Source organism: Thalia democratica, chromosome 5 (genome assembly GCF_965202585.1).
Source record: "Thalia democratica chromosome 5, ktThaDemo2.hap1.1, whole genome shotgun sequence".
NCBI lineage: Eukaryota > Metazoa > Chordata > Thaliacea > Salpida > Salpidae > Thalia > Thalia democratica.
In genome coordinates, this window is record NC_139169.1 from 26,650,816 (window position 1) to 26,666,917 (window position 16,102).

Consider the following 16,102-nt stretch of genomic DNA (forward strand, 5'->3'; position numbering starts at 1 on the left):
AACTGGCTTATAAAGATTTAAAAAAAGAAATCTAAATTATCTATAAAAGTAATCTTTTATTTTACTAAGAATATATTATTGTAACTGCCATAATTTATACTAAAACTTTAAAAAAAGTGTCTAGAATATCTCATAGAAATATGTATAAAATAGATTATAAGACTATCTATTAATACAATTTTTCTTTGATATAAATAACTTATATATATATATAGTTTGCATAGTTAGATAAGATCTAACTTCTGCTAATGTAACAACTTTAGAATGGAATATTCAGTTAAATCAGGAACAAATTTTTTCAATAGGAAATTGAATAAATTAATCTAGTAAAAAAACTCAAGGTAAAGAAATTCAACAACAGTTGGTATGACAGAAAAAGCTGGTTGACAGCTTGCACTATCAGAAATTTATTTTTTTGCTTCCCATGTCTTCTGTATAAAGGTCAAAGTATTTGGTCAAAAAATGGGTCAGTTGGTTTTATTGCTGAGGTTTTAACTATTTAAGTAGGTGTTTTAATTTGAAACAAGCAATTTACTATATGAAAACAATAAGGTTTATATAATAAGATTAATTGTAAGGTTTTTGTTTGAGGATTTTACATTTATTAAGATAATACAGTATATTAAAAATATTGTAGTTTTACTAAATCAAACTTAATAAAAGTAATCATTTACAGAAAAAAGTAAGATATTCTAAAAATTATGCTTGTTTACTATTTCTCTGTATAAGTTAAACAATATACTCATTTTACAACTATTTTTTTAAGTAAATTAGATTTGACTCTCTTTCTAAGTTAATGTAATATATTTGTTTTAAATAACGGATTTGATTTACATTTTGTAAATTCATAGCTTTTTCTGGTTCTTTTAGTTTTTATTTATCTAAATTCAATACAGTATAACAAACAAAAAATAAAAAAATTTTCTATTACTACTCATATGTTTTTTTTTTTTAAGCAGGAAAAAAACTTAACACAGAGTTTTTTGCGTAGTACGCACAATGCGTACTTAACTGGCCGTGCATACCTAAGAATTGCGGACTTATGCAGCAAATAAAGAAAAAAAAATTGTGAACCCCCTTTGAAAAATGTCTAGACACGCCCCTGGTTGCCACAGATCGAGCTCAAAAAAGTTCCAGACTTTTTAAAATCTAATTCTTAGTTAAAATCGATTTAAAAATACATAACCAAAGACTTGAAAGATATAAACTTATTCCAATATTCAATTAGACCCTGAAAAAAAAGATGAACTACAATATTTATTTTTTAAGAAAATTACAAAAATGCAGTTTTTAGTAATGATAAATTTTTTCATTAAGAGCAAGTTTAGATCAAAATTCTGGACTTTTTCAAAAACCCTCATTTTTTCTTGACGTTTGTCTTTTATTTTTCCTGTCTTTGTAGCAACGCTGCTTTTGTTCACAAATATCAATTTTTTCTATGATTAACATTTTATTAATAGTAATTTTATTCACAAAAAAATGTAAGTTCAATATTCTAGGGTAGTTCAAAACTTTAATTTCCATGACATTTAAATAAATCAAGTTTTCAAAATAGTATTTAATTTATGATTTTTTAGGTTGACCAAAACTGCTTACAGTGTTAAACCGGTAACTAAGTATACAAAGTCTTAAAAAAGCCTTAATTGACATAAATAGAACATGATTTTAGTTTGAGTATTGTAAAGTTTTATTTTTAAGCTAATTTAGTTGTTTCGTATTCATAAACATGCCTTGACTAATCTAATAACTTAAAATCAAAATTATATCTTTACTACAACTATAGAAAGCTTTTTGCTTAGATAAGTAAATTTTATAAAGTTTCATCAACACATGCGTTGTTTTTAACTTTATTTAATTATTTACATATGCATTTTTGTATAGTACATTTCAAACATTTATTTATCTTTTAAAGGGTATTAATTTTACATATAAGGTTTTAATTACTGTTATTATAGGTATATTAAAAAGTTAATGCTTTTTTACTAGTTTTTTCTAGCTGTATTACCTAAACCTTAACTTGTAAATAAAATTTACACCAAATATTTATACGACAAATAAAAATCAATAATTATAATTCTTTAAGAAAGTAAAAAATTAACAAAGCAAATTGGCTGTGCATAGAGTTAAAAAATAAACATTGTCGCAAATAGTATAACACATTTACAATAGATTAAAACTTTTTTAACAAATAAACACTATTCAGATATATAAAAAACCGTTTTCAAAGAAACATAATAAAAAAATATCAAAGGTAATAAAATACGGTCTTGAATTAAATCTGGTACTGATAAAAGAGTTTTCTATTATGAGTTTCACTAGCATGCAAACAAAATATTTAAATATTCATGCTAAGTCGAATTCAATAATTGTAATTCATGCATTAAAAATAAATTGATAGTTGAAAAACAAATTTTATAGATACTGATGTTGAAACATTATTGTACTAAACAACTAATTGTTCATAAAAATAACAAACATTGACTTGATTAAAAATATTTAGAAACTATTTAAAAAATATTATTTTAGCTAAAAGCAAAACTAAAACTTAATTATTAAATTAAAAATAGTTCAACTTTAGTTCAACTAAGCAAAAAACTATTAAAAACATATTTTATAAAAAAAATCTAGTAAACCTTAGTTAAGCTAATTTAAAAACCGTTTTTCATCAACTAGTATTAATAATATTTTTTAACTCAAATAATATCAAACAATAACAAATAGTGTAATAAAAACATTTAAAAATTCCTAGTAAGTCTTATTTTCTACAAACAAATCCTACTCATCTTTTTCAGGCCACACGTAGTTGATGCAAATCACCGTGACGTCATAAAACATGAAAACCAGCGCCACGTCACTGCAGACTCTGACCAGCCGTGGTGCTGTTCCCTTGTAAAAAGCTTTCCAACCTTCCTCTCTGTATACCTGTGAGAAATAATATACACTAGTTGCTGGTTGATATTTTATTTTGCAGTCCACAAACAATGAACGTTTAGTTTTTCTTGCTTTATCTTATTGATTACCAGTGCTTGCAATTAAAAAGTAGCTACTTGCATCATAAATCTACAAAATCTTTTCAGTGTGTACCTAACAAAGTAATTATTACACAGAATATTTTTGCAATAAATCTTGAGTAATGCCACGCTATTGATTGAAAACTCAATATACAAACTTAAATTCTAATCACAAATTACTTTCGTTTCGTATAAAATAAAGTTTTAGCTGTAAATTATACAAATTTCAGTAGAAAGAAAAGAAAGGAGGTAATTATATTTATCAATTTTAATTTAACATATAATTTAACTTACTTTTGGTTTAAGTTAACTGAATTGAAAATCTTACAACTTGAATGTGGTAACAAAATTGTTTAGGAAAAAAGGCCATTACTATATTTAACGTCACAAAATAATTAAAACGCATTATTGTTCAAACCTTTTTAGCGCAGTGCACCAGGCCATTGTACTTTTCAGCTTCAAGTCCCTGCATTCTCGTTTTGATAACATCCAAAGGATTGTTGCACAACACGGAAATCCCCCCGGCCACCGCCCCGAAAACCCCCTTGACCGGGATCGAAACTTCTCTGTTTGTTTGCTGGGTGTACCACTTGCTGAACAGGTTCACCAATCCGAATCTAGTTTGTATAAACAATATAAAAATTAGTTTTTTTTTCGAAATTAGACTTAAAGCAGACCAAACAATACCCAGCTTATTAGCCTGCTGACTTTGTATGGGAAAATGTAAATACTTTCTGTTTTATATATAACTACTATATTCCATAAATTAGTACAATGTAATTGAAAATTAACAGCTTGGTGAGTGTGTCTGTTTGGATGCGTCAGTTCTGAATGGGAATATTTGATTTCCAACCATTGTGATAATATATTGTAAAACTATACAAAAATAAACAAATTAAATTTTTAAACTACGACAATGAAAAAATAGCTTTTGTTCTTAATTCTTAAACTTTCTTTAATAGCAGGCTAATGACAAACTTATCGACTATTAACTTTTAAACAGTACAAATGTAAAAAATTATATCATCGGTTCTGACTTGATTATAAAATGCTTTCAGAAGTTAATATCGCAAACACAACATTTAGCTAAAAAATATCTAACAACGTAACTCAATATTTTTAACAACAATTTAGTCAAAAGAAATACCCCAGCAAGGCCATAGGGGAAAACACTAATGTTTTACACATCGATTTTGTTTGCAGATTATCATCTGAGCTACTATTTTTAGCTTATAAAAATCATAAGTGTTCTTTGAGTTTTAGGGGTACAAAGTCAGAAAGTTTAACAGATTTACTATGAAAAGATTAAACTAAAAAATGGTAAAAAAGGCTATTTTATTAAATACCTTTCTCTCTTACAAATTGTATTTATCTTTGTGTTACTTTTACTGAGTTATTTTTAAAAATTATTAAAACTATACATGCTAAACTTAAATTTTCATTTTGAGAATTTCTAAAACTATTTTTTTATGCCAGTTTAAGACTCATAACTTTAATTTCTTAGTTTTAAAAAAATCAGAAACTTCATAAAACTGCTGAAATTACATTTTATAAAAAGTATCTATCTTGAAAGAAAAAATGATAGACTCTCGGTGAAGTTTTTATACCTAAAAAACTGACAATAAAAAGTTTGCAGTCTATACGCCTCTGTACACAACTTTAATTTAAGGGCATAAAACATTAAAGCTTATATGAAAGCCTGAGGTACAAACTACAAGCCAGATTTTATTTAATTAAAAAATCTTATTTAACTTTTGAGATATTGTAATTAGAAAAAAATTTCCAATACAAACGTATAGATCGCAAATTTTTCATGATCAATTTTCTCGGAAATTTAAAAAATCATTAAAAATCTATCTTCTTCATTTTTTGAGCTAGAAATCTCAAACTTTCTTAAAACGTTCCTTTTATAGTTTAAAAGACTTTGAATTTTTGAATTTTATAAATTTGAAAAAATAACATTTTTAGATAAAAAAAAAAAAAAAAAAAAAAAAGGGTTTTTTTTTTAATTTTTATTTTTTTAAATTAAAAAAATTCTTGCATTCAATCTTTTCTAAACTTAATAATACACTTTCTGTGAAAATTTGAAGAAGATTGCTTAAAAAATGAAGGAGGAGATAGATTTTTAGTGAAACGGTCTTTTTTCGCGTTTTTAGTTTGCGCCCTCCATTAGGAACCTATTAAGGTCACCGCTTAACCATTTGATTGCTCATATCTCAATAAATACTTTGAAATTTTTCAAGCGGTTATTAATGTCTGATAGCTAAGATAAAACTCTATAAAATAAAATCAACTTGTAAAAATCAAGGTGGAACCCCCCCTCCTATGCTCTAATAGACTACAACTCATTAAATTATTAAATTTTTAATTATTCGTTCTTCAACCTTTATAAGTAAGAGTCAATGTAAGCTTTTTAAAGTAAGAGACAATGTTTATTTTGTTTGAACTGCCTTGACCGCTAATGGACTTTATTTCAAATTAAAAAAAAGTATATAATCATACAAATATACATAATCAAACAAACATTTTCTATAAAAACTAACCTAATAGCCTGATTGGTGCCTTGTTTAAGTACAGTGGCGCTCCAACCCTGTTTTTTGAATACTGTTAAATATTTGAACTACTTACTTTGTAACGGTTAGAAAACAACTAGAAAAATAATATTTGATTGATTAAAAATAGCTTAGTTAGTTAGTTGATAAAACTCACCTGCCATAACAAAATTTACCATGAAACATCAACTAAAGTAATAAAACAAAAAGATTATTTGTACATTAAATGTATTTATAAACTGTAACTAGATAAAAGAAGTTCAACATATGGTACAAACTTACTTTTATCAGATACAGGTCTTTTTTCAATTAATACTTGGCTTTAAATAAATAAGTTAAGCTAAAAGTATTTAAGTAAATATTATATTCTTCTGTTTATAACAAAGCTAAACAGTAATCCTCAATTAAGATCAAGAATTAAACTTTAAATTTAATTAACTAATATACATGTAGTATATACATTTGAAAGCATATCTAAAAATTAACTTGAATATAAAAATATTTTCTAAAAAACAACTGATACACATTTTCATTACCTCCCTATGTCAAAAGACTAATTTTAAGAAATTTTATTATTTCTAATACAACTTATGTACTATTTTGTCAAATTACTATAGTAGAAAACACAAACATTAATCTTTTTTAATACTTTTACTAAATATTTAAAAACATTACAGTTTCATCAAAATTTTAGAAAAAAAAAACAAGTTACTGTATACGACAAATAAAATATTGTTTTTAATTTATAAGATGAAGTTAAATAAACTGAAATAAACATTGGAAAAAACATTAAGAATTTTACAAGGAGCCTAATTGAAAACTATATTGGTATAATAAAAAAAAATATTGTCAAAAAACAACTTTATCAAAGAAAAACTAATTCAAATAACAAAAACACGACAAGCTTGATAAACATCTTAACTTTGACATTTTTTATCTTTACAAAACCAAAATAAAATATAAATAATTAAAATAAACCTGATAAACGCCCCTTACGCCTTCCTGCCTGATGATAGTGCTGACACCGTGAACGAACCCCTTGTACTTGGGTACTTGTTGGGTCTGATCGTGTATGAACTTGGTCTTCACCGTTTGCACGAAGCACCCTGCCAACGTGGCTTCCGTCACGCCCGCCCCCAGCCCGCACAAGAACCCCTCCGTTGACGTCAGCTTGTCCCCTGTCTTCACCTGCGTCATACTTGAGTTGTTAAAATGCCGGGGAGTCAGTTTTGGATGTTAGTCTTTAACTTCAGTTGATTATATGTTCAACACTTTATGCAATTTAATAAAGTTTATTTCAAAAATATTCAAAAAAGTTAGAAAAATTCAAATTCATTTACTTTTAAAGTTTACCTTCAGGCCTCAACCTATACAATCAATTGATCAAAATAAAAAAAAATACAACATATATGATTAATTAATTTGTTAAATGCTTTAACGTAGAATTGCTATTCAATACTATAAATTTATCTGTATTTATATTCGAACGATAAATTTACAAACTATCAATTAAAATAAAGATGTACTTAGTTTTAAGTAACAACACATTCCATTAAAATTTATTTATGCTCTTTTAAAATTTCATTTTAGATTATGTATAAGGTTAAAATATTAATTAAAAAAACTGGAATTTAATACACAATAAAGTTTAAGGTTAACAGAAAAGTAATAAGCCATGACAAAAATTATTATCCTTTATGATAAAGACTTACAACATTTTAACAAAACTTATACAGACCAACAAAAATATTTTATTTTACCAACGTGATTGGAAAGGGTTTCGAAGGTGCCGAACCTGATCGCTATCTTGGGGATTGTCCCGTACAAGAGAGCGGAAAGTCCCCGGTAAAACCCCCTGAACCCGTGGTTCTTGGCGGTTTTTTTCACGCAGTCCACAACGCCCGTGTACTTGGGTGGAACCTGAAAGTAAATTTAAGAAAATGAAAAAAATAGTTTTTGAGAATTTTAATGTACTTGATGTTTTATGGCATGCAAGACTGAAAACTGTTTTGTTTTGTTGAAGGGCTACTTTTTTTATAATCTTTTTGAGAACTTTTAAATAGTTTGTTACCTTGAAATTTTAAATTTCAGGTTCTCTGCAAAATAATATTGAAACTTTTAATTTACATTATTGGTAAAGAATTTTCCTACAAGTTATTCAATATTTAGAATAATTTAGCACCATGGATAGCACTCTTTGTAAAAATACTTAACGCTAACTACATTTATTAAACTAACATTAAAATAACTGATTAACTTATGATCAATACTAACTTGCCTGCCATACAGCTGCAGTTGGGTTTTGACATACTCTGTTGGGTATGATATAAAAAGTTCCATGCCACCAGCTATGCCTCCTATATAAAATCAACAAAAATTATTAAACTATTTAAACTTACTTGAAGTTTTTGTTAGGATTATACTTTTTTGTAAAGATGTTGTAACTAGAAAAAAAGAATTAAAAAAATTTAATGCCTTATAATTGAGATATTTAAGTCTACTTAAACTGAATAGCTTTTTAAGTTTATTAAATGCACACTTTCAAAGGTTATATTTGAGAATAATTTAGTTTCTATATTTCGTTTCAAAATGCAACAAAGAAAAAAAAAATTAATTATAATGAATGAAATTGTAAGAAATGCTATTAATTAATATACAAGCTATCAAATTAAAGTAGTAACAATTTTTAACTAATCTTATATATATCAAAATACTATCAACCTGCAAGCACTGCTTTGTACGGGTTTTTGGGTTTATTTCCCAGCGGTGCCATTCTAAATTACCTAAATTCTATAAATGATAATTGTTTCAATAATAACATAAAATCTAAAAAATTTTATAAACAAATTTCCTAAGTGTTCGAATTAATAATACATTTAAAAATGTTTGTTAGTGTGTTTGTAAAAAGTTTTACTGGTAAAAAAACAATTTTATAAATATTGGTTTTATATCTTTAAAACTGGTTTGTTGCTATTAACTATATAAAATTTGCCTTCGAAAAGGTATTTATTAAGCATGAAAGCAGAATGTAACATAACACCATTTCAATTTTTATTGTATAAACTTAATCTCATTACACAAACTTGAAATTTTGTCAAAAAAACATTCTTATAAAGTTTAACAAAACATTAACTTAGTATGATATAAACTTTTAGATAACTGTTACTAAAAACAAAGTTACCAGTAATGTTTTCAAATTCAATCTACAGTTGTATTTTACATAACCAAATTTATTTATCTCTACAATAAAAAGTAACAGTTTATACAAAAAATTTCTTAAATTGTTTACCATACTACAGCATTCTAGAACGAGTCCAATAAAAAATAAAAAATCAATTAATAGTTTTACTTCAATTAACAGCGTACCAGAAAAACAAGTTAAACACATAAAGTGTAAGAATATTACTTAAATTTACAAAAACACAAGTCCAAACTGCACTCAGAGTCCATACAGCTGAGCGAGAGAATCCAAAAAATCATAAAACGTTTATGAATGGTTACAGCCCGTCGGTGATTTCCCTCATTCGCAACCTGTCCACGTACAAACAAGCGGCTTGCAGGGCGGTCACGTGGTCGTCACGCTTGGGTGCTTCTCCCTCCCGCAGCATGACGTGGTAGTTGAAGAAGCGCATCTTGTTGATGTCGTCCCTCCCCCTGGCCCGCTGACGAATGAACTTGATGTTGCCCGACTCGACGAAGAACGACCTGTGGCGATGGAATATTTATTTGTAGCTTTAATAATAATATTTCTGAATTTTGAACTTTGATAAAACTTTTGACTATATTTTAAGTATACTAATATATTCAAAAAATTCTTTACCTATGTAAGCTATAAATATATGTTTACCCAATTCGATAGAGGACGACCTGCGTTTTTTGTAAAACAAAAAGTTATAAATAAAAAACTATGTTGACCGTGTTTTTAGAATTTGAAAATACAAAGCACTTTTACTGCTCCGATGAAGAACGCTCTTTGATGTTAGGGATAACTGTTGATGGATAACTGTACAAACTTATGCAATCAGAGTCAGGATTTCCTAAAGTAGCGAGGGAAGTTGTAAATTTTAGATTTATGTACTTTTTGCTTGAAAGATAACAATAAAAGTTCCCGACTTAAATATAGGGAGAATGAAAATTAAAAATTTTAAATTTTATTAACAACACAATGTTTCACTCGCTTGAACCTAATCAAACGAGGTCATCAGTTGAATAAAATCGTATTCAAATAGAACCTAAATGTAAATCAAAATGTAAATATTCTATTTGAATAAGATTTTATTCAACTGATGATCTCGTATGATTAGGTTCAAGCGAGTGAAACATTTTGTTGTTAATTAAATTTAAAAATTTGAATTTAAAATTTACACTAGATATTGTGGAGTTGATGACGAAGAGCAAAATAATAAAGATCTTAGGCGTAAAAACGTTAGTTTTTTCAGAAATGTTGTCAGATGTGGCACAGCTTTTTTATCTCTTTAAAGGGGCTTTATGAAAATTTTGAATTTATTTTGGAAAAGCTTGACCTAGGTATGTATGCGTTTCATTTGTTTTGATAAAATTATGGTCTATTATTCAAAAAACAGAAATCAAAATATATTTGTTGTCTTAACAAAATTTTGTTTTATAATTATAACTAGATGAAAAACGATGTGCGTTTGATAGATATAAAAAATAAAATAATAGTGACAAAAACACTTAAATATGTTTATTATTTTGCACATTTTAAAACATTTTATAGTCTTTTAACTGCCTTAAAGTTTCGTTTCTTACATTTTTAAGAATGACTACTTGTGAAGTCTGTTTTGATCTGTGTTTTTCAAAGTTACAAAAACTGTTACAAAGTTTATATGTAAAAAAATAAAATTTTAGCTACAGCGTTTTTGTGATTTAAAGTATTTTATGTTTCCTAGCTTGCTGAAATTATCTATTACATGTGTTTACCTTTTTTATAAAAATTAATTATGCCAAGAAAATATCATTTTAAATATAAATACTTTGAATTAATTTAAACTTGCTGTCCTATACTAAACCTTACTTAGTACAGAATAGAAATAAGTTTATGTCATTATAAATGTTGTATATATTAGGGTGCATCTGTTGCCCCTCAAAAATGTAAATTTGGTAGTAGAGCTTAGTCTAATTATTTGTAGTTGGCAAATCACATAAATAAACATCACAAAAAAAAATTAGATTCCCAGCTTTTACCACCCTCACGCTATTTACTTTTTTTTTAAACCAAACCCTATGTAAATTATATGGGACCTTAAAATTTCGACCTTTGAGTTTATAGCTTAAATTTTTTTTTAAATGTAGAACATGTTTTTTTACAATGTTTTTTACACCAAAAAAACACATTCTACAATTTGACAATTTGAAGAAAGGAATTCTCGGAGGAACTTCTTAGGTCATTCAAAAAAACTTAAAAACAACGAAAAGTGATAAAAAAATACAGATTATCTGAAAATACCTCAATGAAACTTTCTTCAAATGGTTGTTTTCAGAAAAATGTAAATAAGTGACAGTTGTAAAAGCTAGGAAGCTAATTTTTTTGTGTTGTCTGTTTATGTGATTTCCCACTTACAAAAAATGGACTAAGCGAAATTCCAAAATCGGGGCAACAGATGCTCACTATATACAAGATTGATACTATTTATATATTCATTTACTTTTAAATAAATTATGAAAACTATTTTATAGTAAAAGTATATGTTGATAAACCCAATTTAATCAAAGCTGGTATGACTCTGCTGTAAATTATAACTACAGAACTGTTGTCAAAAAATATTTCTTCTAAACAGTCTTGCCCTAAATATTTTATTTAACTACTTTCTTTGAGAGAAAAAGAAAAATCTTTAAATCAATGAGACAGAGAAGAAAACAATGAAAGTGTAAAAAAATAATATCAAAATAAAGAATTAAAAATTTATATTTTGCTAGGTTAACAATAACAATATAGAAGTAAAAATAAAAAAATAAAGTGTATACAGTTGCTGAATTGAGTGTTGTTGATGGTCTTGCAGTCTTCTCGCAGGTTATATATATTATAATACAACTAACAAACTTTTATAGTTTTTAATTATATAAAAATAAATAAAATAAACAAATAGATACCTGGCAACGTGCATGTTGTGCTTGAACTCGACGTTGTGTTCCTTTTCTCCCAACTCCTGCGCCTCCACTATGACGTCATAGGCGATTTTCGACGCTTTAGTGTGCATCGTCTGCAGCCTGGCAAGCGCTTCGCCTACGTTCATTCCCCTGACGAACCTCGCCACCTGGCGGTTAAAAATGTACATATAAATGTTGTATTGGGGTCGTAGTTAATCTTAATCAAATTTGCATTGAATTTTAAAAAAAGTTAAAGGTTTTACTTTATATTAATTAACAACTGAATTCACACTGAAAAATTAAAAAGAGTTCTAATAATTTTAGTAAAAATTTTTCTAATAATAAACTAAAAATGTTTCTACATTTTGTTGCAAAACGATTATTATAAGTTAAATAAAAACATTATAGTAATTGTCTTTTTTACAAATTTAGATCTAAGTAAAAAAATTCAAATAAAATGTTGCATGTATTATAACAAATATTTAATTTACTAAGTAAAAAAATAATTCAAGCAGCATAAATAAGATATTACAATAATAAGTACTAACAAAATATTTATTTACTAATTTACTGTATTTAATGCTACAATTCTACAAGTCTCATATTTAATAAAACATGTTATAACTGACTTATATATTGCTCCTAAGACCAATAATATAATTTATTCTTTTACAAAACTAAACTTTTTTAAAGCCTCAAATATAGACTACAAGTTATTTTTCAAATTATCTTAAAGTTTTGAGAAATAAATGTTTTTGTAAAAGTTAACAGTAGGGTTGCCACTACTTTTAGCTAAAATGCATGAGTGACCAAAAACTAGCCCAAGTAACTTCAAACCTAAGTAAGAATTTGTCTATAAAAATTGAGTATTGAGTGAAAACAACTGATGTATCTTACTATTAAACTTGAGTACTCAAAAATAAATAATAATTACAAGAATTCTTAATATCTACGAGAGAAAAACATAAATTAATAAAACTAATATATCTTAAAATCATAAAAACTAGCCTGAGTTTTGCAATAAAATTCAAACAAGCCTGAGTGTATGGCAACCTTGATAACAATAAAAATGTATTATCACAACATTTTCATTGTCAGTTTTCTTAAAATTTAAAATGACAAATTTAAAAATAAACACAATCAACTTAGTTTTTAGGTTGCATGTTATTTTGCGTAATTTTATAGATATATACCAAATCATTAACTTGCAAGCAATTTTGTCTGTATTTCTATATAGAGTAAGAGTACTGATTAAATTTAAAAAACGCACCAAGTGCATTTTTCTGTCAATACTTATAACATCAAAATTCATTGTTCTCAACAAACGACTATTAATTCACTTATACCTGGTACATTTTCTTGGGGTAGTACCGGACATTTCTCCTACCGTGGTAAATTTCTGCAGGCCTTCTGCCCAACTTTTCATCCAATGGAGGATAAACTATCTGTTACAAACATTTGCTATTACTTGACTGAAGCTTTTTTGAAAATAGCATGCTTGCATTGCAAAATTTATATTAATAAAAAATGTGTGTTGCTCTGTCAAAGTATTTAGTTTTCTGCAAAAAATTAGCATTTATGTTCAAATAAATTCTGATCATGAGAAATGAAATATAAAAAATACAGAAGCAAACAAATTTGTTATTTGTTTTTTTATTTTTAAACTTAAATTTTTATAGTTTTAAAATAGTTTAAACTTCGTTTGCTACATTCACAAAGAACAGTATACTCTTCATAAAGTATAGTAAATATAAATTTTTAATATCAGTAAAATAAAATTATACAAAATTCAATATTTCAAAATAGTTTAAAAAACAAGCGAGTTGTGGAAAAAAACACATGTTATAGCTAAAAGCAAATTTCTTAATGTAGTCTTAAGTATTCAACTCTTTAAAGTTGTGCACGAGTTATCTACGGGAACCATAACTAACTGCACTATAGTATTAGTAACATTTATATTGTAAGAAGCTTAGTTGTTTAGACAATAACTAATCTATATTTTATGCTGCTTAACTCTGTTTTAAATTTGTAAAGTGTTTAAAGTTTATCCAGCAAACAAATCACAATAGGAAACATGTTGAAAAAAAAAATAAAAAGAAGCACAAATGAGATTTAGCTAAAAACTGTAATCTTAATATTATATTAAATTGAATTAATATTAAAAACCAAACTTTATTATAAAACTATTTTGTGTTTTATTTATAAGTGATTAATTTTGCAAACATATAACACAGTACAAAAGTATTGACACAAATTTTAATTTTTATCCAGTTATTTTACTGAACTGTACAAGTAGTCTAAAACGTTTGAAAGTTCAGAAACACGAATGAATTATCTATTTATGTTTGTATTTGTTTCAATTGCAATGATATATTTTCTGGCTTAAACTTGTATAGAAAGTGATAGTTAAGTAGTGAAAAATTCAACAATGTTGTTTGTGCAAATTTAGTTTTTTGTTGTACTGATTCTAACCCACTACTTTTAAGTTAAATCTACAACAGAGTTTCTAAAACTACTTAACTTTAAAATACCAGAATCAAGTTAATATACTATAAATCAAAAAATTAGCTATAGGTAAATTAAAACACACCAAATGATATAAAAAGTAGTACAAAATATAATTCAATGGACATAATCTAGATAAAAGTATCAATGAGATAATAATAATGTTAATAATAATAATAATAAAAAGTAACAAATGGTAAATATTAACACTATCAATAGTATGTAACAATTAAGTGTATATTTTAATAAACCTTAAGCTATTTAATTAGAAAGATAAGTTATGAAATGCAATTTTGTATAAAAACTAAAAAACTTCAGAAAGTTACAGACAAAGCTAACTATTGATAAATAACTACTATTTTAATTAATAAATTATTCATTGAACAAAAATCAATTTAAAAACCCTATTTGTCCATGATAGATGTAGATATATCTAATTATACCTTTGTAATTACAACCAATTAAATAGACAATTGCATAAAACTTTGAAATACTTTAATTTAGCAAACAAAATCTTACTCAAAATGTTATGGCTTAAATACTACTACAATAAGGTAGTTGCACTAGCTGTAATGACTGTTTTATGTCAAAATATATAGTTATTGGTCTTAACTAAAAAAGATTGCTCAACTTACTGAAATGTAAAGAGCTTATTTAAATAAATAAAATATTTAATTTGCAAATTTAATCACTTAGGTCAAAAGATATATAAATATAGTTCAAAAAAGTAGAATTTTAACAAATATGTATTTTTATTTACCAAAGTGTAAAAGTTATAAAAACAATTTTGTAAAATTAAACTATTTAGTATATTCCACAAAAATCAAAATATTGTTAAATTGACTGTATTAAACTTAAATACACACTCAAAAACCTATACTAAAACTGTAATAAGTTAATATCTACAAATAATATGTATTCAAATAAACCTAAACAACAACTAATGATCAAACAACCTTGTTCATGTCAGTCCAGGAACCGAGGTCTGTAGTCCACTTGTCGTTGTAGGTAGCCGAGTACTCCTTCAACCTCTTGTGCTGACCAGGGCAGTTCCTTCTCATGTCTGGGTGGCTCACACATATTGACCTCAGCGAAAAAGTGCAAGGCAACCTGCTTATGTTCTGTATGCCCTTTGCTACTAATTGCTTAAACATTTTGTTCTGTAATAAAAGATTATTTTTGTAGAGTGCATGAAAGTTGAAATCTTTTAATATGTCTTGTCATAACTATAACATGGCTTTTTAAAACAACTATCATTTGTTTATTTAAAACTTTCTTTAAATTGAAAACTTCCAATCCAAAACAATTTAACCTAAAGTTTTTTTTAATCATGATAAGTAAAGTGTTATAGTTACAACAATAAACTTTTTTAGCTTTGAAAAAATATGTAATAACTATACTACAAAAAAATATACAACTTAAAAATTTGCACTGATTATTTTTTCTCTAAAAAGTTTTATAACAAGTTACTGTTGTTTAATCTTTATGAAAAATTCTTATTCCAACCTTAAAATAAAATATAAAATAGTTAATAAAATATTTAAAACTATTAAACTGATCTATTATCCAGAAAAAGCAAAAAAAAAGATTTTTCTTATTTTTTTTTAAACAAACACTTAACTTTTTTCACACACATTATTTATTATCTAAATATCAAAAGAAACATTTCCTAAAAGTTTAAGGATTCTGTCTCAAAAAAGGAAAAAATGTTTGTAACATAATTGAAATTTAGCTCATTTGACTGTATTTATATCATATGTGTGTTTATAACTATATTTATAATTGTTTAAGATTTTTTATTAATCATAACATTAAAGTATTTAAACACAAGGAGTTTTTCCTTAAAGTAAAGTTTATAGTGAAACTATAAATTAATGTTAACAAAATAATGAAAAAATGATTTATGGTCCTAAGGTTTGTATAAAA

The 16,102-nt window shown here is 26.0% G+C and overlaps 2 protein-coding genes across 2 annotated transcripts; both read right to left on the minus strand.

Annotated features, from left to right (window-relative positions):
• Nucleotides 1-2,661: 2,661 nt before the first annotated feature.
• On the minus strand, nt 2,662-8,355 carry LOC145837189 (tricarboxylate transport protein, mitochondrial-like). The gene is made up of 7 exons (XM_082944958.1): nt 8,285-8,355; nt 7,838-7,920; nt 7,328-7,483; nt 6,542-6,751; nt 5,555-5,601; nt 3,430-3,628; nt 2,662-2,922 (listed from the first exon to the last, which is right to left on the minus strand). The coding sequence occupies exons 1-7, from the start codon at nt 8,334-8,336 to the stop codon at nt 2,776-2,778; spliced, it is 894 nt and encodes a 297-aa protein (XP_082801084.1). The 5' UTR covers nt 8,337-8,355; the 3' UTR covers nt 2,662-2,775.
• Nucleotides 8,356-8,487: 132 nt separating this feature from the next.
• LOC145837190 (large ribosomal subunit protein uL22m-like) lies at nt 8,488-15,332 on the minus strand. The gene is made up of 4 exons (XM_082944959.1): nt 15,133-15,332; nt 13,018-13,116; nt 11,675-11,838; nt 8,488-9,268 (listed from the first exon to the last, which is right to left on the minus strand). Exons 1-4 carry the CDS (start codon nt 15,328-15,330, stop codon nt 9,061-9,063), a joined length of 669 nt encoding a protein of 222 aa, XP_082801085.1. The 5' UTR covers nt 15,331-15,332; the 3' UTR covers nt 8,488-9,060.
• Nucleotides 15,333-16,102: the final 770 nt, after the last annotated feature.

Excerpts from the sequence above, each read along its gene's own strand:
- LOC145837190 (XM_082944959.1), bottom strand. The coding sequence starts at position 15,330 with ATGTTTAAGCAATTAGTAGCAAAGGGCATACAGAACATAAGCAGGTTG. Across the intron at positions 11,839-13,017 it reads ACCCCAAGAAAATGTACCAG|GTGGCGAGGTTCGTCAGGGG; the intron begins GTATAAGTGAAT and ends TTTAACCGCCAG. Across the intron at positions 9,269-11,674 it reads CACAACATGCACGTTGCCAG|GTCGTTCTTCGTCGAGTCGG; the intron begins GTATCTATTTGT and ends CCATCGCCACAG.
- LOC145837189 (XM_082944958.1), bottom strand. The coding sequence starts at position 8,336 with ATGGCACCGCTGGGAAATAAACCCAAAAACCCGTACAAAGCAGTGCTT. Across the intron at positions 7,921-8,284 it reads GTACAAAGCAGTGCTTGCAG|GAGGCATAGCTGGTGGCATG; the intron begins GTTGATAGTATT and ends GATTTTATATAG. Across the intron at positions 7,484-7,837 it reads TGCAGCTGTATGGCAGGCAA|GTTCCACCCAAGTACACGGG; the intron begins GTTAGTATTGAT and ends ATTTACTTTCAG.